Source organism: Mytilus galloprovincialis, chromosome 1, assembly GCF_965363235.1.
Source record: "Mytilus galloprovincialis chromosome 1, xbMytGall1.hap1.1, whole genome shotgun sequence".
Taxonomy (NCBI): Eukaryota; Metazoa; Mollusca; class Bivalvia; order Mytilida; family Mytilidae; genus Mytilus; species Mytilus galloprovincialis.
In genome coordinates, this window is record NC_134838.1 from 109,850,446 (window position 1) to 109,875,420 (window position 24,975).

The 24,975-nt window shown below is 32.9% G+C and overlaps 2 protein-coding genes across 3 annotated transcripts in view; one reads left to right on the top strand and one right to left on the bottom strand.

Annotated features, from left to right (window-relative positions):
- Positions 1–12,766, bottom strand: part of LOC143064858 (heat shock 70 kDa protein 12A-like) — a 33,572-nt gene extending 20,806 nt beyond the window's left edge. The window contains exons 1-2 of the mRNA XM_076238049.1: positions 12,690–12,766; positions 625–948 (exon numbers count right to left, since the gene is read on the bottom strand). Coding sequence (XP_076094164.1) covers positions 625–948 — 324 coding nt within the window. The 5' untranslated portion in view covers positions 12,690–12,766. The remainder of the gene's footprint in view (positions 1–624; positions 949–12,689) is intronic.
- Positions 12,767–14,259: 1,493 nt separating this feature from the next.
- LOC143050859 (heat shock 70 kDa protein 12B-like) lies at positions 14,260–19,045 on the top strand. 2 transcript variants are annotated; one of them, XM_076223966.1, is made up of 4 exons: positions 14,260–14,683; positions 15,071–15,289; positions 16,647–16,806; positions 17,740–19,045. In XM_076223966.1, the coding sequence occupies exons 1-4, from the start codon at positions 14,369–14,371 to the stop codon at positions 18,894–18,896; spliced, it is 1,851 nt and encodes a 616-aa protein (XP_076080081.1). In that variant the 5' UTR covers positions 14,260–14,368; the 3' UTR covers positions 18,897–19,045. The 2 variants fall into 2 exon arrangements, with proteins under 2 accessions (XP_076080081.1, XP_076080089.1); XM_076223974.1 differs by having other exon boundaries at positions 14,392–14,501.
- The last annotated feature ends 5,930 nt before the right edge of the window (positions 19,046–24,975 follow it).

Consider the following 24,975-nt stretch of genomic DNA (forward strand, 5'->3'; position numbering starts at 1 on the left):
GGGCCAGCTGAAGGACGCCTCCGGGTGCGGGAATTTCTCGCTGCATTGAAGACCTGTTGGTGACCTTCTGCTGTTGTCTTCTCTATGGTCGGGTTGTTGTCTCTTTGACACACTCCCCATTTCCATTCTAAATTTTATTAGTTATTTGCTATCGATGTTAAAATGTGAACTAGCCGGAGACAATATTATTCTTCTCATAAGGGTTTTCGGAGCTAAAACGGTAAAAAATCTGATTTCAAAATATACAATGCTTAAATAATTAATTTCTCTTTATTGATATCAATTTCGATTAATATAAGATTGGAAGATGTAATATATTTGAATCTGCATTGTTGAATGCAATGTGACTGGTGCCAAATGCATTTTCAATCATTTTTGGTTTATGCTGATATGAACCAAAACACCTTTTGTTCGAGTAACATTGCAGAATTATTGTAACCATTGAATTCTGAACATAGTACCATTAATAGTACCAAAGGTCATGTGACTTCACAGATGTATAACTATAATCTCTTCCCATGATATCGATCTTTTTAGGATTTTTTTGTTTCTCAAATATGTGGTGTGATATGTACTAGCTGCAGAGTAAAACGAAACTCACAATAGATTTAAAAAAAAACTAACCTCTCCTTCTTCTACTGCGGTATACAATGCCATTTTAAACCGTTCTACATAGTACCAATTGTTTTGGTCTCCAGAACTTAGGATGTCGTCCATTCTATCTTGAGCATCATAGCCAAATGCAGTAAACGTCTTGTCTGAGTCAAACAGTATAGCAGCAGGGGCCTTCAATGATGTCATTGATCCAGTGCTTGGTGACCATCTAGGTACATGTACATCACACGGGTTTGTTTTGAATTGATAATCCATGGAGAAAGCATATCCACATCCATCGCTCCCTATATCTATTGCGACTACACAATGCGGGGCAGAGTCCATGTGTGCCATCTGGAAGAAAAATAGCGTTTGATATATTCTCTTTTTGTGTCTTGATGATTTAACGAAGCCACCCCTTTACAAAAATTGTCTTTAGTTTTGTAACACAATGACGTATTTTTTATGTATTTTAATGTACATGTCAGTTTTAAAAAAGTGAACTTTTTAAAACTGATATAATTACGTACCCACACGTATTTCTTACCATTGATAAAACGAAAATGAAATTACACTATGCATCAACACAATTGTGTTGTTATAATCTTTTTTAGTCGGAACAATCAGGCAAATATTTCCCAATGTCAATTATTTTGTCAATTCAAAAGTAAACCATAAAATCAATGAGTCAGGGAAAACTTGATAAACATTTTTAATTACATTTGAAGGTTTTACATTTTCTTTTGAACCCAACCACAAAATACACACTGAATAAAAGCAAGAATACTTATAGATTTTTCATATTAAAGACTACGAAAACTCAAGTGAATGTGAACAAAGGGAGATACTGAATATCCGTCATCTGAAAGCATGCACAACTAAATATTAAAGAAAAGTTGAGACATAATATGTATTCAAAATTTGAAATAAATTATTAATGAAATACATTAATAAAAACTACTTGTATAATCAACTTTTAACATCTTGTTACATGTATAAAATTCGGAAAGGGCATATCAATCAATGGATAATCATAGGTCTGTTCTATGTTCCTTTGGAATTTCAACCAAAGATGATGAACTGGATCTTCGATAACCGTATTGGATACATAAACTACATAAGTGTCCTTACAAAAAATGTAAATTGCCGGGTCTTCCAAGTGCTCCACGAGACCTCTTTCTAAATTATTAACATCGATTTTATCAGCAATCAAAGCCGGCATCCAAAGTTATTGTGAAACTGCCTATTCTAGAGGTTGCGTAAATCAAATGTGGATTCTAAAAAAATACAAAAGTTCTTTTAGAGTACATACAATCTAAAACTCTCTCATCTTGCAATAGTATGAAAACATTAGACTTTTCTACATTTTAAAGTATTCCCCATTCCAAACTAAAAGACAAAGGGAAAAAAGTTGGTATTACTTTGTTTCATTAAAGAGCATGGCGAACGTAGATACAAGTATCTTGTCTAGGGGAGGGATAAATCCTACTTTGTAAAGAATCACTCTGATTCAAACGAAAAATTCTTTGAAACTGACATTATCAAGATGCTTGATTTCTTGTTTCACAACATATTTGTTTGGAAGACGTGTTTTTCAACAGACTGTCGGGATTCCAATAGAAACCAATTGTTCCCTTCTTCTTGCCGACTTGTTTCTTTATTATTATGAGGCTGACTTAATATAGGAATTTCTTAGGAAGAAAGATAAGAAGTTAGCAATATCCTTTAACTTTACATTCCGCTTTATAGATGACATTCTCTCACTAAAATATACAAATTTTGTGACTATGTTTAACGAATCTATCCAATCGAACTAGAGATAAAGGATACTACAGATACAGTTAAGTCTGCCTCATATCTTGACTTACATCTTTAAATTGAGAATGAGGGTCGGTTCAAAACAAAACTTTACAAAAAATTTATCTTCCAAATAATACGATATTCCCGGGCTTGTATTTCCTATCATGATTTCCTTAATAGAGGGTTGCTGCTCACAAGGAAGCTATTAAACAAAGAGTTCCAAAGGGCGAAGATGAAATCATCCCTTCGTAAATTTTACGGACGCCATCACGAAGTTGTTAACCGTTATGGAATAAAGGCAACAGAAGTATACCGTTTCACAGATGATATCGGATATGTTCCTGATGCATTTGAGATCATCCCAAGTTTTTGGTTGGGTTCGTGTTGCTAAGTCTTTAGTTTTCTATGTTGTGTCTAGTTGTGTCTTCTGTGCTATTATTTGTCTGTTTGTCTTTTTATTTTAAGCTATGGCGTTGTCAGTTTATTTTCAATCTATGAGTTTGACTGTCCCTCTGGTATCTTTCGTCCCTCTTTTTCAATTGATATTCAATTCAAAACTAGTCTATTTCCGCTCTTGGAACATACATGTTGGTACATGGTGTTCTATACTAGTTTTCATAAAGTATGTTTCTACATTTGAAAATGCCTGTACCAAGTCAGGAATATGACAGTTCTTGTCCATTCGTTTTTGATACGTTTTGTTATTTGATTTTGCCATGTGATTATGGACTTTCCCAATTGATCTTCCTCTAAGTTCAGTATTTTTGTGATTTTACTTTTTGTTATAGGTACGACGATAAATCATCCGATGACCTATTTGCTTTATGCCCGCGTCACACTGTCCCGATTTTTATATACGATGGACAACCGAATGCGAAAATTGTAAGTTCGTACGAAGTTGGTCCCGATCTCTTTAAAATACCCAAAAGTGACCGAAGCAAGTACGATGAATAACGAAGTATATACGAGGGTGCCGAAAGTATATACGATAGCAAAAGATGGACATACGAAGGTTAACCGAAGACGGTATTTGACCTTCATATCTCAGCCGAAGCCTACAAGATGGATCACGAAGGCTACACGATGGATTACGATGATGGCTCGATGGCCATACGATGTCTAAAAGACGTCGTGTACAGCTTACGATGCATTTAAATCATATGCCGAAGGCATCACGCGTTTTAAATTGTTTGATCAATATTGAATATATATTATATTGTACATTTAAATTTTGGTTTAATCATTGATCGTGGGTATTTCCAGTTACTGAATAATTTGGTTGATTTCTAAAAAAATAGTTTATGTATCAAATATGCGTATTCAATTTACCATTTTCTGCATGTGTCATATACAAATATAGTGTCCATATTTGTCCCCAATATGTTACATACGAGGGGATGCCACGCTCGGCATTGCCTTGTTTGAACACTAAAATGTGTGCACTAGTCTGAATAATCACCCATAATTATGCCCATGTTTACTGATCTATCTTAAAGGTAAAGTAATGGGTTCGTTGATCCCTTTTATTCAAAAAGAGCTCTTTCCAGGAGAATATCATAATAATATAGACTAAAGGAAGGATGTGGGGAAAGCAACAAATGCTGCAAAATATGACATATAGAAAACAAAATGTTTATGGAGTAAACATTCGTGGGACAACAATTCAGACGATATACATAAACTAGAGGGTCCAAGGACCCTGTGTCGCTCACCTGATATTTTTATTTACAATTGATGCATGATAAATGCAACTGTTGTACTGTCGTTTAGTTTCAGAGATATAATACTAAAAAGTGCGTTTGAAACCTATGTTTTATTTCAGCCATGTGGGCAGGCAGGGTCATCATACACAGTGGTCCCTGGATATCCTAGTGGTGATTTAAACCAAGTTTGTTTAAATTTGACAGTTGTTTCAGGGGAGAATTTTGTAAAATTTATCTAACGAGAAATGCAAAGTAATGAGAAAGTTGTGAAGTTGTTTTGTTGTTGCGCAACCCCCCACCCCCGCTCCCCCTTTGCCAAAAAAAAAACAAAAAGGTAATAAAAATTTATCATATAAGGGCAATCTATCCTATTAATGATTTCTGCAAAATTCAGTTGATTGTGCAAGGGTTGTATAGCCAGCTGAGATCGTTAAAAACTCTCTTTTGTTGTTGCAGATAGATCTTGACCTGATAAACAATTTTACCACATGTCAGATTTGCTCTAAATGCTTTGGTTTTTGAGTTAAAAGCCAAAAACTGCATTTTACCCATGGCGGCCATCTTGGTTGGTTGGGCGGGTCACCGAACACAATTTTTAAACTAGATACCCTAATAATGATTTTGGCCATGTTTGGTTAAATTTGGCCCAGCAGTTTCAGAGGAGAAGATTTTTGTAAAAGTTAACGACGACGGACGACGATGGACGCCGGACGCCAAGTAATGAGAAAAGCTCACTTGGCCCTTCGGGCCAGGTGAGCTAAAAATCAGAATAATGAAGAAAAAGTTGGTTTCCCTATATACGTGTACCTGCAGTGTTGGTATACGAGGCGCGTTTATGATTTTTATTATGTTATTTGATATGTAAAATTGACAAAAATAATATTTTATTTGTAAAAGTAAATCCTGAGCCTGTAATACCTGCTCTTCTTGTTCTATTTGAATTAATAGAAATAACGCTGTCGCCTTTCTTGTTCTCATAGAATCATATGATATGAGGTCCATGTTTTGTGAACGTCTTTCTTAACTGTCGTATTAGACTGACCAGTGCATATCGCGCATGGCACTTTAAATGAATTTAAGCGCGAAAATTAACTTACATTTAGCTGGATTTATTGCCGTCGTAGTTCCATCTTGTCACCTTCGTACATTTATACGATGGCATCACGACGGGATTACGAGGTCTTCACGAAGTCGTGTTGCCATCGTAAGACCTTCGGTTAGCTTCGTGATTCATTCGTGTAGACATCGTAATGTCAAAACTGCCCGATGGAAACGATGGAAACACGAATGCAATACGATGTTCAAAGATGCATTCCCGGTGACATTACGATGGTGAGGATGGTGATACGAACTCAATACGAACCATAAACATCGGACGCACCTTCGGGGATTTTTTAACATGTTAAAAAATTTAGAACCCTTCCCGAAGTTGTCCCCGAAGGCTAGAAAAAGTGGCCGATGGTTCTACGATGGTTAAAGATGACACTACGAATAGCCCGATCTGGATACGATCAGTCCCGATTTTGAAAATTTCCATAATCGTGTTGCCATCGGCGTAAAAATCGGGACAGTGTGACGCGGGCATTAGAGTTTACACATGTCTATGATTTACACCTAAAGTACCAATATATCATTATCAATACCAATGAATAAACTACTACTATTTTATTACGAATTTCTTGTGACACACACTTAACTTGTCATACCGTACTGTGTACATTATGTTGACGTAAAGATATTAACATTACATACCATTTGCAGTTAAAGTTGTTAAAACATTTATTAGATTCATAAACTATCCTGGATTTTTACAAAACTTGGACAGAAGCTCCTTACAATCAAAAGATAGTATCAAGAGGAATATTTTTATTGATTTTTTTCCTCATTTTTATTGAGCCTGCGATTTTCAGCAAAAGTAGGCGAGACACTGGGTTCCGCGGAACCCTTACAAATTTTTTCATAAGTACTCTCCGCAAAAGCATTTGAAACGAATACACTACGAAGCTTGTTCAACAAACAACTAACAGACAAACAGAATGAAGTTTGCCAATTATTGACTCTCTTAATAAAGCCGTTGTCTTTCTTATTTGTTTATTTGTGTGTGTGTGTTTGTAGAAATTTTCAGAACAATCTATTAAAACAAGCAAGAAAGTTTCAGAATGTGAGATTTCGACTGGACAATGTTATAGTAAGGAATTATTTGAGTAGTTTTAAACCTTTTTCGAAACAAAAGTTATATACATACTAAAGCATCTTGTTTATTCTTTTAACATAATTTAATGCAAAATGCATTCAAAAAGAATAATACCTATCAAAAGTCACGAGTTTTGAACAAAGTAAAATATCACTATCATGCCTTACAAGATTTGGGTAAGGTTGACGAAATTGACCTTTAAACGATTGATTGGCTTTTGATGTCCACAAATAGACAGATTGGACATATTTTGACTTTATTTACTGACTAATTTAGTTTGGGATTAATTGTAATTTAAAATATATTGCAATGAGACTGAAAAATGTTTTTTTTAAGATAAACAAGTATTTACCGTGCCTGAAATGCATTTCGGCATTTATCTTATAAAATGATTTGTTTAATGGAATAAAACCTCTTATTTGTAAGCTTTTTTTCTCTCTCCGCAATAGGCTATACAAAGATTTATCTACGGTGTATTCTCCGCAATAGGCTATACAAAGATTTATCTACTGTGTATTCGGAAAATTTTGTGAAAATATAAGAAGTGGCAATTCTTACTTTTCATACCTTTATAGTTTCATTGATAAAACATAATATGGACTTGTCCAGTGGCCATGTTGAAGGTTATTTAACTTACTATACACATTCATGCACGTTTTGATTTGATTAATATACATGTATGAACCGTTTGAAAGTAAACTAATAAATAATTTTATCAAATCTATTCGATTGAAATTCAATAACAATGACCTGTCCACATCATAATAAGTATTAAGTGTAAACTGGGTAGGGAGAAAAAATGACAGGTATTTTAATTTTAATTTTCCCAATAATTAATAACAATATGTCATCCAAAAGGTTTTGCTATAATTTCAGAAACATTTCGTTCAGTTTTGAAGAATGGTATTATCATAAAGTGCGTTGAAAGGAACAGTGTTATAGTAATCTTCGAATTCCCTCACAAAATGCTATCACACACTATATGAATTCATTTTTTTTTAAATTTAAACCAATGTTCAACTGTATAATTAATATTAAATAAACGATTTGTTGAAGATGGTTAAACACAATGAATTTTCGTTCGTTCATGTCAATATAAATTAGATGTTGCGCGGGAATCCGGTGGATCAAAGTTTTATTAAACAGAAAACCTTTTAGAAATGGAGACTTTTGGGCTGGTGATTACACCAGGACGGAACAGCCATGAAAGTCGCCATAAACTCAGTGATTGTAAATGAATCAAACCAGGATAATAGGTACGCTAGACGCGCATACGAAATTAGAACAAAAGACGAGATAGGTATAAAAGTGGTACTGAAACATAAACTGAGAGAGATATTGGGTGTTTTGGAACAATACGCATTTAGTATTTTGCAAACTTATCAATCTTATTAACCAATGGTAAAAGCCAGCAGTGAATCGTTTCCGATATGAACGACGTAGATTTGTTGTTGTGCAATTGGTTATGTCTGTCAGGGATAGCAGCACTTAGTAACGGTCTATCACCTCGTCATGAAGACCGTTAAAGTACTCAAGTAAAGTTTTATTGAGTAGAAAAAGGAAAAGTGTTGTTACTTGTGTTAACATTGTAGAAGTTCTTGATAAATCTTTGTTAAATGGTTTAATTTAAGAATAAAATTATTAAATTAACAAAGCAGTGAAACATATTTTTACACATCAGTGATCACACTGGTTCAAACAAAATTTTGTTAGTACATACTCTTGCACGAAAAGTTACTCACTAGATTATTTCGCTCGTTTTATTGGATATAAAACATTTCCCCTATTGTAAATTGTTTATTTATACTATTACTAAGTTTTATTTTACTTTTTGAATTTGATATTATGTTGAAATACTTAGACTTTTTGATTTGTTTCTGACTTTAATTTTGTCAGACTTTTGGTTTTGTAAGGGAGAACCTTTTGATAATTTACTCTTTAGTATGTCTCAATATTTGAAGGAGACTAAACAAGTGAAGTAAAGGCAGTTGCATAGCGTCGGGTGTCGATCCCTGGTGAACATAAAAAACAGAAGAAGCTTTTAGTTAAGACAAGAAGATGACACCCGTAAAATCAAGAGGATTACCAAAGGCGGAGGAAATCAAGGGAGAAGAAAGAGAAGACCAGAAAGGAAATCTCGAGCAGGAGAAAGAAGGGTTAAAGAAGAAAACAGAAAAACAAAAAGGTACTGTTGAATGTAAAAATACAGCTTAAGTAAATGATTTCGTTAACATTTATTCTTTAAGAAAATGTTCCTTAGTAATAAAAAAATACGGAATCTGTGTTAAAAATAAATTTGGAAATTGATTTAAATGATTCGTCTGATGAATGTGGGGATATCATTTCTAGCGTTGAGTCTGGTGATTTAATTGATTTTTTAAAAATATCCAAGAGACATAATTTCAAAAGCAAGAAAATTTCTGGTATGTTTCATCATCCGTTAGATGAGACAGTAAGAAAGCAAATGTGGCCGCAATCAAAATTGCAATTTGAATAAGCTGGATTCAAAAATTAATTTTGATGATTTTAGTAGAACCAAGCTGGTGACAAAAATTTCGTATTGCACAGAAGTGTATGAGTGGAAGGGTTTAATTTATATGCTCATAAAATAAAGCAGATGGGAAATGGGTTGGCTGATTGGTATAAAGATTTCAGATTGATACTCCCATTTTGATTAAATATGTAAAATCAGATGTCATGTCTAAAGAATCTACTCAGTAAGGGGAAAACAAAAAAACGATAAAGTGTAATATTGTTCGCATTTTCAAAGGAAAAATTGTGTACATAATGATTCAAATAATCATTCACATTGTGGTAAAATCTGAGGTCTCGATAGGTACTTTCATCATATTTATACGAATCGTTGGATAGATTTTTTTTTGCAGATAACAGAAAGGTTCTTCACCTAGAATCGTCAGAGATTTGTCCGCATCAGAACAAATAACTTGCAATAAAAAATGATTTTGGTAAATGTACGACGTAAATTCTGCTATCAGATTTTCTTTTACCAAGTTATATAAAATCGTCGGTAAATGACGACAAAGTTGATAATTATAAAGTGGAATATCTTCACAAGGGAGATACAATTATCAATCAGTGTAAAGAAAGATATTGTGTGATGCAAATGTAGACACATTAAATAATAAGACTAATAAGGTTGGTTAAGTTGCTCAGGATAAACTGCATGATACTGAGTTTAATAATAGTATTGAAATACGTAATCAGATTGTTCAATCAGGTTACCCGAATTATTTGGGCTGTAGAATTTCAGTTAAATTTGGAATAAATCTAGGGAAAGTCTGCTACATTCTGACGATAAAATCATTTTTGAGTTTTTACAGTTTAATGCTCCGATTGGATTTCAGGGTGAAATGTAAGATGAATATTCATCCAAGATCAATAACCATTAGATTTTCAGGATGAAATTTTGGCTTACCTATAAAAAGGAAACTACAAATGGGGCTATAATTGGGCCTTTTGAAAAAAAATCCTTTTTCTTGTCATTTCAAAATTTCACCGTTAAATTCGGTGTATAAAAAAAATTGCGTGGAACGAACTATACTTTTATATTCAAGTTTTCCACCTGGCAAATTCGTAAATAATTTCATCTCAAGGAATTTGTATTTAGGTGAACAAGTTCAATTGTCGTACCCAAATGTTTGATGATTACGTCTCGAAATCCTTAATGACAAAGGTGTGTATACGGTGGATGAAGCTAGAAGCTTATAATGCTTTAGGTGCATTGCTAGATAGTTGTTGATTAGAAGGGTTAAAACTAAAAGAAGTAGCTCCTACTACTAGGATAGCATATTTAGGTATCACAGTTGATACTTTGAAGTTGACTTTGGAAGTTACTTTGGATCGTGTTGTAGATATTTCGTTGTTTGTGTCCACCTGTGTACAACCTGGTAGAATATTTGTTAGTTATTTGTTGAACTGGCTTCGTAGTGCTTTCCCTTCAATTGACATAAGCAGGAGATAATATTTAGAAAGATTGCAGTAGAGGTACAGAACGACTTACTTTGGTGGCATATGTTTCTTTCGTGTTACAATGCTATTTTTTATGTCTCTTGAAGATGGGTCTTCTCCAGATGATTTTTTTCAAGCGATGGTTGTTTAGAAAGGTTTGGAGCTATAACTTCAAATTAGTTTTTCCATGCATTATTTCCTTCTGATATAACAAAAGACCAAATGCATATAAATTGTTAGTTTTTTGCTTTTATAGTTGTTGTTAATATTTGGGGATCAAAATTAAGGGAAAAAAATTCTATTCTTTTGTGATGATAAGGCGTCTGATCAGATCATTAATTAAGGTTCATCAAAGGATACTTCTATGCAATTAAACCAAGAGTTCCATTTTGTTTTTTGTCCATGGATTTATGAGTTTGAACAGCGGTATACTGCTGTTGCCTTTATTTTCCAAATGGTGAACCCTTCGTAAATTTTACGGACGCCATCACGAGTTGGTTGACCTTTACGGAATAACCGTTTCACAGATGATATCGGATATGTTCCTTATGTCGAAACTACAATCCCCTTCCCTTTCACGAATGTGACCTTCTGAATTAGGCTATTTACCAGACATGTTATAACATGAGCAACACGACGGGTGCCACATGTGGAGCAGGATTTGTTTACTTATCCGGAGCACCAGAGATCACCCCGAGTTTTTTGTGGTCATATTAATATGAATCTTGTATATCAAACCTACCAACTTTTCAAAATGGCCATGGGGTTTTTACGTACAAGATGGTTTTTATAGTCCTACAAAACCATCAAATACATTTTAATGATGTTTTTTTTTGCTTCTTCATACTTTAACAAACCTATAGCCGTTGTTAAAAATTGTTTTGTTTTAAATTGTTGACAAAATTGCTCTTTCAAAATGTCCATTTGGGAGCCTCCATGGGGGAAATCCCCCGCAAATAGTGACAGTATGTCTATATACCAGCTTTGATTATTTGGAATATCTATATCTACTAATTTTCACTTCAAAAATAGTTTTATCGTCAGAATGTAGCAAACTTTCCCTAGATTTATTCCAAATTAAACTGAAATTCTACAGCCCAAATAATTCGGGTAACCGGATTAAACAATCTGATTACTAGTACGTATTTCAATACTATTATTAAACTCAGTATCATGCAGTTTATCCTGAGCAACTTAACCAACCTTATTAGTCTTATTATTTAATGTGTCTACATTTGCATCACACAATATCTTTCTTTACACTGATTGATAATTGTATCTCCCTTGTGAAGATATTCCACTTTATAATTATCAACTTTATCGTCATTTACCGACGATTTCATATAACTTGGTAAAAACATTTCTGATAGCGGAATTTACGTCGTACATTTACCAAACTCATTTTTTATTGCAAGTTATTTGTTCTGATGCGGACAAATCTCTGACGATTATGGGTGAAGAACCTTTCTGTTATCTGCAAAAAAATCTTTCCAACGATTCGTATAAATATGTTGAAGGTACCTATCGAGACCTCAGATTTTACCACAATGTGAACAATTATGTGAATCATTATGTTCATTATGTACACAATTTTTCCTTTGAAAATGCGAACAAAATTACACTTTGTCGGATTTTGTTTTCCCCTTACTGAGTAGATTCTTTAGACATGATATCTGATTTTACATAATTAATCAAAATGGGAGTATCAATCTCACTGAAATCTTTAGACCAATCAGACAACCCATTTTCAATCTGCTTTATTTCATGAGCATATAAATTAAACCCTTCCACTCATACACTTCTGTGCAATACACAATTTTTGTTACCAGTTTGGTTCTTCTAATAGTTATCAAAGGTACCAGGATTATAATTTAGTACGCCAGACGCGCGTTTCGTCTACATAAGACTCTTCAATGACGCTCATATCAAAATATTTATACAGCCAAACAATTACAAAGTTGAAGAGCATTGAGGATTCAAAATTCCAAAAAGTTGTGCCAAATACGGCTAAGGAAATCTATGCCTGGAATATGAAAATCCTTAGTTTTTCGAAAAAATTTAACTTTTGTTAACAGGAAATGTATAAAACAAAAATGACCACATTTACTAAAATCTTCAAAATTAATTTTTGAATCCAGCTTATTCAAATTGCAATTTTGATTGCGGCCACATTTGCTTCCTTACTGTCTCATCTAACGGATGATGAAAAATACCAGAAATTTTCTTGCTTTTGAATTTATGTATCTTGGATATTTTTAAAGAATCAATTATATCACCGGACTCACCGCTAGAAGTGGTATCCCCACATTCATCAGACGAATCATCTTAGTCAATTTCCAAATTTATTTTTAACACAGATTCCGTATTTTTCCGTGTTTCTGTTTACAAGACATATCTTTTTAAAAGTTCTTAAAATAAGATATACGTACAGATGCTATATGCTAAGGCTCCATATTTTCGGATGCATACTTTGTGTTGTTGTACCATAAAAGGTATTGGTTTTATCATTAGAAGCCTTATTTTTAAATATTCTTATCTATAATAGAAAACATCATTACCTTTCAACATATATTTGTTTAGGGATCACAAACTACAGGACTATGGTTTTCTGTTAGAGCCAGGATTATCATAGTATATATATAATCGATAATCTGCCAATAACCTAAAATTAATTGTTTAAAAATATTTAGAAACACTATGATACACCTGAATAAACATTTGCAATACAACTTTGTATCTTCTTTATTTTATTTTTTAACATACAAGCTGAATAAATCAAACAAAAACAGCAGTACATGTCCATTTCTAGATTATGACATTTCAATTTCTAGAGGGAAACTATATACTAAAATTCACGATAAAAGAGACGATATTTCATTTCCTATTGTATTTTTCCTTTTTAGAGGGCGATGTTCCTTTGGATCCATCGTACGGTGTGTATATTTCCCAACTCGTTCGTTATGTCTATGCATCTAGGGATGCCATAGATTTCATTGATAAAGTATAAAGTAAGAGATTCATTACTACAAATAACTTAAATTATTACTAAATTTCTTTATAGATAGACAAATTTGATTACTAGTAGTATTTGGCAATAACTGACTAATCTTATTAAAACATTATTTCATATTTTTGGTATTTCTTTTTAAATTTGGTATGAATGACAATATGTTAACTATCAGCAGATTTCAAATGACGTGGATTAAGACAATTGTAGGCTATTAAACGGACTTCATCAATGGGAAAATCATTACCGTATAGTAAGCTTAAAAGGATTGACATAAAAATGTGCAACAACTAAAACGAGAACACTTACAGCCTATTTATAACAATACAAATTTAAAAAAAAAAAAAACAATATACCAAAACTGAAGTATCGACAACCAATGAATTAAATGCTCCTGCTTTTGAATAGGCACATACTTACTTGGGCCGTACAGTGGTATTTACAATCCAGAACAATTAAGACACACCTTACAAGTTATTCCACGTACATTGTGACCATGCTTTCTAAATGATGTCACATATTTTATTTCTGTGTTCCATGTTTTTTTTATCATTATGCTGCAAGTGTTTGTTTTTACGTGTATTTACGTTTGATGTCAAATTGTCTCGATAAAAGCAACATTTTGGGAGATTCTGCTATAACTTTCATGATTTGCCATATTTTTTCTACGTTTTATGTTTTTGATACAATCAAATGTCATTACATCATGCACATATAATGCCTAAATAACATTGTTTTTAACTCAATTTAAAAAAGAAATGGTAGTGTTTTTTTTATAGCGTCTTATACGTTCTTCGTTCTCTTTAACATATATCATCATTATCAAGTTACAATCAACGATCATGTGGACTTATATCAAAATGTATATCTTTATGCATTCAAAACATACGTTTAAAGACCACGTTCAAATATTAAAGATTTAACATTAAACAATGGACACATTAATGTGTAATTACTGATTTAATCATACAATGTTATGGCGTACAAGGAAGACATCCTGGTACATACGTTTGCATCAACGTGGGGATTTACTCTATCTTTGAATATTTAAATGGAACTGAAAAAATAAAAACTGAACATAATAAAGATAGATCTACTGCGATGAATGAGCCTCCACAGTGTGTGGTTGCCATAGATATAGGAAGTTCCGGGTGTGGATATGCATTCTCTGCAGACTACACTTTTTGTAACAATCCGTGTGATGTGTCAACTTATAGATGGTTTGCAGAAGTTGGTAAATTTACATCTCTGAAAACTCCTGCAGCCATTCTATTCGACTCAAAACAAGAGTTTGTTTCTTTTGGCTACAATGCACAGGAAAAATATATCACCATACTGGAATCCAGTGATAAAAACAATTGGTATTACATAGAAGGTTTCAAAATGGCATTGTATTCTGCAGTTGAATCCGGAGAGGTAAATGTTATTGAAATGTAAAGATGAACAACACCTTACAGACAAATCTAACATGTTTCATTTTTCATATGTTCAATACGAAACACACATTATACACATTCCTTAATAAATGAATTGCCGTAAATGACATATACCTTTACATGTACGCGGTTTAATTGAACTAACAATTACAAAAAACTAAATATATTCATCTTAAAGTAACAGTAAAAGGTTTTGATCAAAAAGGTGGAATTGTTTTATCAGATACGACAGTTATAATTCACACGTCCTTTGTTTGATTCTATAAATATTAGTTTTGTTTTTGTGACATAATACATGTAGAGGTTAGTGGAAGCATTCGAAAAATAAGTGCAAGTTTTAATATGAGTTTGCTCATTTCTTTTGCAGGATATTAGAGACGACTTTAGTATAAAAGAGATGAGTGGTAAGGCAGTGTCAGCTAAAACGGTATTTTCCTCTGCTATCAAATACTTTTATGACCATTTTTTGACAGAAGTGCAGGAAAACAATCTTGGTTTTCAGAGAGAAAAAATACATTGGATTATATCCGTACCTGCTATATGGACAGATTCATGTAAACAGTTCATGCGAGAATCGGCGATAATGGTCAGTAACATAATGTGTTTTCTTTTGCAACTTTATTTACTACAACGATTTATACCATTAAAGCAAAATAAATTTTCAAGCTAATTAAAACAATTTTACAATCCTTTCAACTCACTTGCTGTAATAATTACTAAGTTTGTACTGTTTCAGTGTAAATCAATCTGGCATAGATCAACGCTGCGTTTGTTTGAAAACCAAATTATTTAATTTGAAGAGAACCAATCTGATTTGATTTTTTTGTATTTCCCTCAATTATTTGTCCCTTGAAGTTACCAGACCATTTTGACACAAATCTGTACGGGTAAGTCAAAATTCTCGAATATAAACAAAACAAACAAAAGCGTTATAAATATATAAATACCTCTGCAAACGTTTGATTTATTTATGCGATGAAAGAAAAGTAGACCTTTTATATTAGAAGTTAAGGCAATCCAAAAATGACAATTTTGATTTTATCAGAGGTACACCATAACTGGTAAATACAAATTTGAATTGAAATCCAATCATTCACAAACAAATATTGGTAAAACCCTGTGGAAGAGTTTACATTCACATGACAACTGCCGGAAAACAAAAAAAGGAAACGATTACAGTTATCTTTCTTAATCCGTTATTGCATTTTTTGTTATGCATTTATTGCAAAACTTTAAGTTGGGTTTGTAAATAGCTGATACATATAAGAATTTTATATTAACTACCTTTTATTAATCTGGATTTTGATAGTACAACATCTCTTTTTACGTGATCGGATTATTTTACCACATATGCTTCTTCTTATTTAATACCTGAAATATTGATTGTTTTAGGTGTTTTTCAAATTATTTAAGTAAAGCCATTAAATACTACTTTGACAAAAATATTTGAAATCATATCTTCTTTGTTATTGAAATGGATTTACCAACATGGGTATTAACATTTTACAACCAAGCAGCATACATACATGTCCTACCAACCCATCAAATTTGTATTCTATCTAGTAGTCCACTTTCTTTCTAGTAAATGTCTACTTTGTTGGAAATCTTGTCCCTTCAGTATCTTTTGTCCCTCTTTTTTTATTGGGGCAAGTATTGTTCTTACCAAAAGAGAATTCTCCTCAGTAGAAACAAAGTAAATAAAAAATAAAACCACAAAAATACTGAACTCCGCGGAAAATTCAAAATGAAAAGTCCCTAATTAGATAAAAGCAACTAATATTAACTCATTTTAAAACTCTGTCAGTGATTGTACTTTCCGTTGACAAGAGTGTTCAACCTTCATGCTTTTATTAAAGCCCAAGTGTTATAAATCTTTTTTTCATGTTTTAAGATTACATTATTCTCCGGTTTTACACAAATCTTTTCTTTTTTTGCATGTATAGGCAGGTATACCGGGAAAACAATTTTCACTTGTATATGAACCAGAAGCAGCCTCTATCTACGCTAGGTTTCTACAGATTGATAAAGTTGACGCCGGACTAAATCAAACTATTCTAAAGACGTTCCAACCAGGAACCAAATTACTCGTTGTAGATGCTGGTGGTAAGTAAGCCCATCAATATTGAATATAAAATTAATGTTTCTATAAAACAGATGTGAATTGGAAAAACTTTGGATATATATACTGACAAAACAGTTTATATTTCAATGGAAACCACATCAGCTCTTCTTTAAACTATTTCACTGACACTGAATATCTGGGCTGGTAAAATAAACTTTTTAGTAACCTACACTATATATGTATGGGGTTATACATCTAAGGCTTAGTTAATACTTTAACACCACTGCTTCATAACGTTTCCTATTAGGATTTCCTGAATAAAAGGTTGATACTGACAAGGACGGGTGTGAATGGTTAGGGTGACGTCATCTCTAAGGACGTTTTATGGATGACATCATGATTTATTTACTTGTCACGTATAATTAATGTAACTGATGACAAAATTTGCATGAACAATAGTTATAGTTATTATTTCAACGTTTATTAACTCCTTGAATGTAACTTATTGATAATTATTGATAGCTTTTATACTTTCACATGATTAATATGACCTAGCTCACAGTGGAAGAGAACCTGCTAACCTTTTCAGAACATACAACGTACACTCCGTAGTCTGATGAAGTTCATGATGGTCAATGTTACTGTACTTTTCAATGTAGTGTTCTCATGTCGCTTGTTTGTCGTTTTGCCATGGTTAGTCGGTCTTTCTTGACATCATACAGTTATTTTCTACTTGGTATCTCTTCGCTTTATCCCCTTGTATTTTCTAGGTCTCCCAATGATGATAGATTTAATGATAAACTGCAGTCTTAGATTTCAGTAGAGTTGACTTCATGTCAGGATATCCAATCTTTGATAACTGATATTGTAATCATGATACACATGCAATGCAATCCTAAGATACATAATTAATTAATTCAATTGTTTACGTTTTCTATTATTATTATTATTATTTATTTACTATTATATTTAAGGTGGAACAGTTGACATATCTGCGCAACAGGTCCTGGATGGAAATGGTCTGAAAATAATACACAAAGTCAGAGGAGGAGACTACGGTGGTAATACGGTCAATATGGCGTTCAGGCAAATGTTATTTCGACTGTTTTCAGGCCCAAGTCTATTAAAATTTAAGAAAGAATATCCAATCGATTATATGGAAATGATGAGGTCTTTTGAGAGAACAAAAATCAGACCAATAAAACCTGAAGACAAAACTGTTTCTACAATGATGCCAGCTCCACTGCTAGAAATCAGCGAGGAAGACAGTGAGTGCAATATTCATGAAATAATAGAAAGTTCACAGTACGCTGGTCAAATTCGCGTCAAGAGAGATAAACTTTTCATAAATCTTGCACTTTTTAAAGAATTTTTCGATCATTCACTAAATGAGCTAGTAATTGACATGCAGGAGGTTCTTGAGCACAAGCGATGTGCTGATGTATCGGCAGTGATGTTAGTTGGTGGTTTTGCAGAATGTGAATTACTTAGAAAAACTGTAACACAAACATTCCAGCAAAAAGAGGTTTTTGTACCGCATGAAGGTGGTCTATCGGTTCTTAGGGGTGCGGTTATTTACGGACATACACCACAAATCGTATCATCTCGTATCTGTAATTATACATATGGTATTGCAGTCAGTAAACCATTTAAAGCCGACGTCATGCCTATGGACAAATGCTATGAACATGATGGAGAACTCTGGTGTCGCGATATATTTGAAATCAGTTATAAAATTGACACCGTTGTCAATATCGGCGATAAAAAGCAGATAGAACTGAATGATACTTTTCTTAAACCTGAAGTCCAACATAGGAGGGAGGAGCCACTTAGAGTTGACATTGTTATATCAGACAAAGAAGATCCAACATTTATAACAGATGAAGGTTGTAGGAAGCATGCAATGATAATAGTCCAGCCACCTAAAGGTCAGTGGCCACAGATAGTCCGTGGTTACGTCGAATTTGAAATAGCAGGAACGGAAATGATAGGTTCTTACATTAATAGTGAAACCAATGATAAAACATCGATAATAATTGAGTTCCTTCCGCGAATAGAGCACAGAGTCGGTAATGATAGTGAAAGACGACGCGTATTTGATCCTGATAGAATTGACACGGACAACGAATAGATAAGAATGTGCTTACTGTTTTGATTAAACTCTTAGTCTACAAGTTGATGTCGTAATTATAATTTTTTTTTCTGTAATGAATGCAATCTTACATCATTGTAATCGATAACTTTAAAATATAAAATATTCGTAAAATAGGATCTGAACAATAGATTTGATTTTGTTTTGAGCAAAGTGTGAATGATAGGTTTGGGTTGCTGTCTCGTTGCTGTATACACCCAATCTCCAGAAACTCGTATACATTTAAACTTTTGTTTTGTGATATGTTATAACCATGTATAGTACCTTCTGTTCTAACAATCATTCAAACCACAAAAATATAGCAGGAAATTCAAAAACATATAACACAGTGAGGCGAAAATATTTTAACTCAAGAATTAAAACAAACCGACAATGCCATGGCAAAAATAAGAACAACAAAGAAAGCAAACAGCATTATGAAAAAAAACCCAATCGAAAACTAAAGAATGATCAACACGAACCTTACTATCACAGCATATCCTGCCTCCACATGTGACACCCATCAAACAGCACTGCAATCACTTGCAACAACTAATAACCAACTCGTGGAATCATGAACAAAATAGAGATCAAGAAATATGAGAAGATAACATAATCATGAGACCGTAATATAAGAATCATTTTCATAACAGCGTTGACAAGACAATTTCTTGGCGCGCTCAGGTTATCAATTGACTGTGTCAAATTAGGTGAACATTCATCTGTAACACCCAAGTCAGGAGCCTGTAATTCAGTGGTTGTCGTTTGTTTATGCGTTACATATTTGTTTTTCGTTCATTTTGTTATATAAATAAGGCCGTTAGTTTTCTCGTTCGAATTGTTTTACATTGTCTTTTAAGGGCCTTTTATAGCTGACTATGTGGTATGGGCTTTGTTCATTGTTGAAGGCCGTGGGTGACTTATAGTTGTTAATTTCTGTGTCATTTTGGTCTCTTGTGGACAGTTGTCTCATTGGCAATCATACCACATCTTCTTTTTTTTATATTGTCATATCGTACGTGTCAAAGACATTTAAATTGTGGGGTTGCCAAAGGTTCTAAACGCCTAAATCAAATCATACGAATAACTAGCAGAGGACTAAAACTTGTGTATTGATTTAAATATTGAATACTTTAATTATCTTCTTCTACTCGTGCACCTGCAGGTACTATACTATTCAATTGCATGTACTTTACTCTTTTATTCTATTCAATTCCCCACTGGAAGGCCTCTGACAGACTGAGTGAGCGTAAAATCACTGTTATCGATAGCCGATGACAAACAAGTTAAAAGTACAGGATTTGGTAATATTACTAACATAAGTTTGGCGGTTGTCCACGCTTAAGTTCTATATGAGTAAAAACAGATTTGATGGAGTTAATAAAACCTCAATCCCACAACACACTAAACATAGCTTAAGGAAACATAGGTTTTATAACAAGTCTTTACCATCTTTATTTTAAATAACAATAAGTCATCATGGCCTGTATTTTATATGAAACTCTTGTGTAATGTTAAGTCAACAGTCCAGACGTGTACATGTTTTCGTCTACGTTTCCTAACTTGGCAATGATTCTTCTGTACAAATGGTAAGCGATGATCAGTTAAAGGTTTTTGAGTGTTACAGTAAAATCAAATGAAATACGGTGGTATTCTTATGTCTAAACATGTGTCTGACAAATGAAATACGTTGGTATTCTTATGTCTAAACATGCGTCTATGACAATTAATGAAATACGGTTGTATTCTTATATCTAAACATGTGTCTGTGACAATTAATGAAAAACGGTGGTATTCTAATGTCTAAACATGTGTCTGTGACAAATGAAATACGGTGGTATTCTTATGTCTAAACATGCGTCTGTGACAATTAATGAAATACGGTTGTATTCTTATATCTAAACATGTGTCTGTGACAATTAATGAAAAACGGTGGTATTCTAATGTCTAAACATGTGTCTGTGACAAATGAAATATGGTGGTATTCTTATGTCTAAACATGCGTCTGTGACAATAAATGAAATACGGTTGTATTCTTATATCTAAACATGTGTCTGTGACAATTAAAGAAAAACGGTGGTATTCTAATGTCTAAACATGTGTCTGTGACAAATGAAATACGGTGGTATTCTTATGTCTTAACATGCGTCTGTGACAATTAATGAAATACGGTTGTATTCTTATATCTAAACATGTGTCTGTGACAATTAATGAAAAACGGTGGTATTCTAATGTCTAAACATGTGTCTGTGACAAATGAAATACGGTGGTATTCTTATGTCTAAACATACGTCTGTGACAATTAATGAAATACGGTGGTATTCTTATATCTAAACATGTGTCTGTGACAATTAATGAAAAACGGTGGTATTCTAATGTCTAAACATGTGTCTGTGACAAATGAAGTACGTTGGTATTCTTATGTCTAAACATGTGTCTGACAAATGAAATACGTTGGTATTCTTATGTCTAAACATGCGTCTGTGACAATTAATGAAATACGGTTGTATTCTTATATCTAAACATGTGTCTGTGACAATTAATGAAAAACGGTGGTATTCTAATGTCTAAACATGTGTCTGTGGCAAATGAAATACGGTGGTATTCTTATGTCTCAACATGTGTCTGTGACAAATGACATACTGTAGTATTCTTATGTCTAAACATGTGTCTGACAAATGAAATACATTGGTATTCTTATGTCTAAACATGTGTCTGTGACAATTAATGAAATACGGTTGTATTCTTATATCTAAACATGTGTCTGTGACAATTAATGAAAAACGGTGGTATTCTAATGTCTAAACATGTGTCTGTGACAAATGAAATACGGTGGTATTCGTATGTCTAAACATGCGTCTGTGACAATTAATGAAATACGGTTGTATTCTTATATCTAAACATGTGTCTGTGACAATTAATGAAAAACGGTGGTATTCTAATGTCTAAACATGTGTCTGTGACAAATGAAATACGGTGGTATTCTTATGTCTCAACATGTGTCTGTGACAAATGAAATAAGGTAGTATTCTTATGTCTAAACATGTGTCTGTGACAAATGAAATACGGTGGTATTCTTATGTCTAAACATGTGTTTGTGCCAAATGAAATACGGTGGTATTCTTATGTCTAAACATGTGTCTGTGACAAATGAAAGACGGTGGTATTTTATGTCTTAACATGTGTCTGTGACAAATGAAATTCGGTGGTATTGTACTGTCTAAACATGTGTCTGTGACAAATGAAATACGGTGGTATTTTTATGTCTAAACATGTGTCTGTGACAATTAATCAAAAACGGTGGTATTCTAATGTCTAAACATGTGTCTGTGACAAATGAAATACGGTGGTATTCTTATGTCTCAACATGTGTCTGTGACAAATGAAATACGGTAGTATTCTTATGTCTAAACATGTGTCTGTGACAAATGAAATACGGTGGTATTCTTATATCTAAACATGTGTTTGTGCCAAATGAAATACGGTGGTATTCTTATGTCTAAACATGTGTCTGTGACAAATGAAATACGATGGTATTTTATGTCTTAACATGTGTCTGTGACAAAAAAAATACGGTAGTATTGTTATGTCTAAACATGTGTCTGTACAAATGAAATACGGTGGTATTTTTATGTCTAAACATGTGTCTGTGACAAATGAAATACGGTGGTATTTTATGTCTAAACATGTGTCTGTGACAAATGAAATACAGTGGTATTCTTATGTCTAAACATGTGTCTAAGACAAATAAAATACGGTGGTATTCTTATGTCTAAACATGTGTCTGTGACAAATGAAATACGGTGGTATTCTTATGTCTTAACATGTGTCTGTGACAAATGAAATACGGTGGTATTCTTATGTCTAAACATGTGTCTGTGACAATAAATGAAAAACGGTGGTATTCGTATGTCTAAACATGTGTGTGTGACAATAAATGAAATACGGTGGTATTCGTATGTCTAAACATGTGTGTGTGACAATTAATGAAATACGGTGGTATTCTTATGTCTAAACATGTGTCTGTGACAATTAATGAAATACGGTGGTATTCTTATGTCTAAACGTGTGTCTGTGACAATTAATGAAATACGGTGGTATTCTTATGTATAAACATGTGTCTGTGACAGTTAATGAAATACGGTGGTATTTTTATGTCTAAACATGTGTCTGAGACAAATGAAATACGGTGGTATTCTGATGTCTAAACATGTGTCTGTGACAATTAATGAAATACGGTGGTATTCTTATGTCTAAACATGTGTCTGTGACAATTAATGAAATACTGTTGTATTTTTATGTCTAAGCATGTGTCTGTGACAATTAATGAAAAACGGTGGTATTCTAATGTCTAAACATGTGTCCGTGACAAATGAAATACGGTGTTATTCTTATGTCTAAACATGTGTCTGTGACAAATGAAATACGGTGGTATTTTTATGTCTAAACATGTGTCGATGAAAAATGAAATACGATGGTATGTTACAATTTTTTTTAATCTCCACGTTTAAAAACATCTGACAAATCTATATAAATGCCTTTTTCATTTCCCAAACCGTGTCAAAAGATACATTCTTGTCCACTGGCCTCTATGGAATAGTTGTCTAATTGAAAATCCTTTTACATTGACAAATATCTATATTTTGATTAGATACATTTTACGTCGTTATACAAAGAACTGAATATAACATCACAAATAGAATACACGAATTAAATGGTCGTCTAAAAAGTATTCATGTACAAAATGAATGACGAATAGTTCATTACAATATTATAATTTAGTTTACTTGCTTTCGATGTTTGTTTCTTATTGCCACTTTATGAAACACACTAACAAATAGTAATTGAGGGGATGGAAAATACGAAGATAAATAAAATTAAGAATGGAAATGGGGAATTTACCTAAAAGACAACAACTCAAGAACAGAAAAACAGCACAGAGAACGTTTTGCGGATACTATTATTTGATGGAGGCGTAAATGATGAAAAAGTGTAGTATTATACATAGAATAAATAACATCCGGAAAGTAAACACAACCGAAGAAAATGGAAAAAGAAAAATTAGCAAATAAGTCTACTATGTTGTATAATAAACAGAGAGAAAGAAGATACCAAAGCGAAAATCGTAATTCAGGAATACAATGGCAAATAATCAAAATCATAATTCAGGAATACAATGGCGTATAATTAAAATTAAATGAACAGACAAGCAACGTTTAACTTGATTATCTTTTTGATTGTTGCCTTATCACGACTTTTTGAGTTTAGAATGTCAAAACAGATTAATTTTGTTTACCTTTCCAGAGTACCTGATATCAATCACCCCTGTTTTTTATTGGTTGATTTTTTTAAATGTGTTTTGCAAACCTGTTTGTCTTATGGTCGGTTTTCGTTGTTTTAGTTTGCCATGGCGTTGTCAGTTTCTTACCGACTTTCGAGTTTTTAAAGTCCCCTTCGTATCTTCCATCATTGTATCAAACAACGAAGCATTATATCAGTAATAAGCCTACACAAAACGTCTGACTTAATTCACAAAGGACAATTCATCAACGATAGTGTCATAAAACAATAGCCTTATTACTTTGTTAGTTTTGATGTATTTCTCAATCAACAGTTGTAAAATATCATTATTATGACTGTTAAAATAAGACTCGTTCGTGTTGAGTTCTGTTAATTCTAGAGATGACGTTATCGTTGTGTTAAAATATTTTAGCACCTGTTCCGTAAAGCGTTAAATAAAATTATATTGCAGATTATGTTACAACACTAGGAAGATGAGAGTTAGTGTCATCTAATGTTTTATTATGGATCAAAAACTATAAATCACAATCGTTTCAGTGTGAGTTTGTTCCAGAATAACTATTAAATAAAACAATACCTTAATTAATGCCGAGTTCAAATTTCATATTGATTAACAAATGTATAATGGATGTTAAAAAGTATCGAATAAGTAACAAACGGATATGTCGAAACGATAAGCCTTTCCTGTCAATCTTTTTGTACAATACAATATATAAACGGTCACGGATACCATGTATTTTGAAACAATGAAGACTTTAAAATCAAATGTCAAACAAGG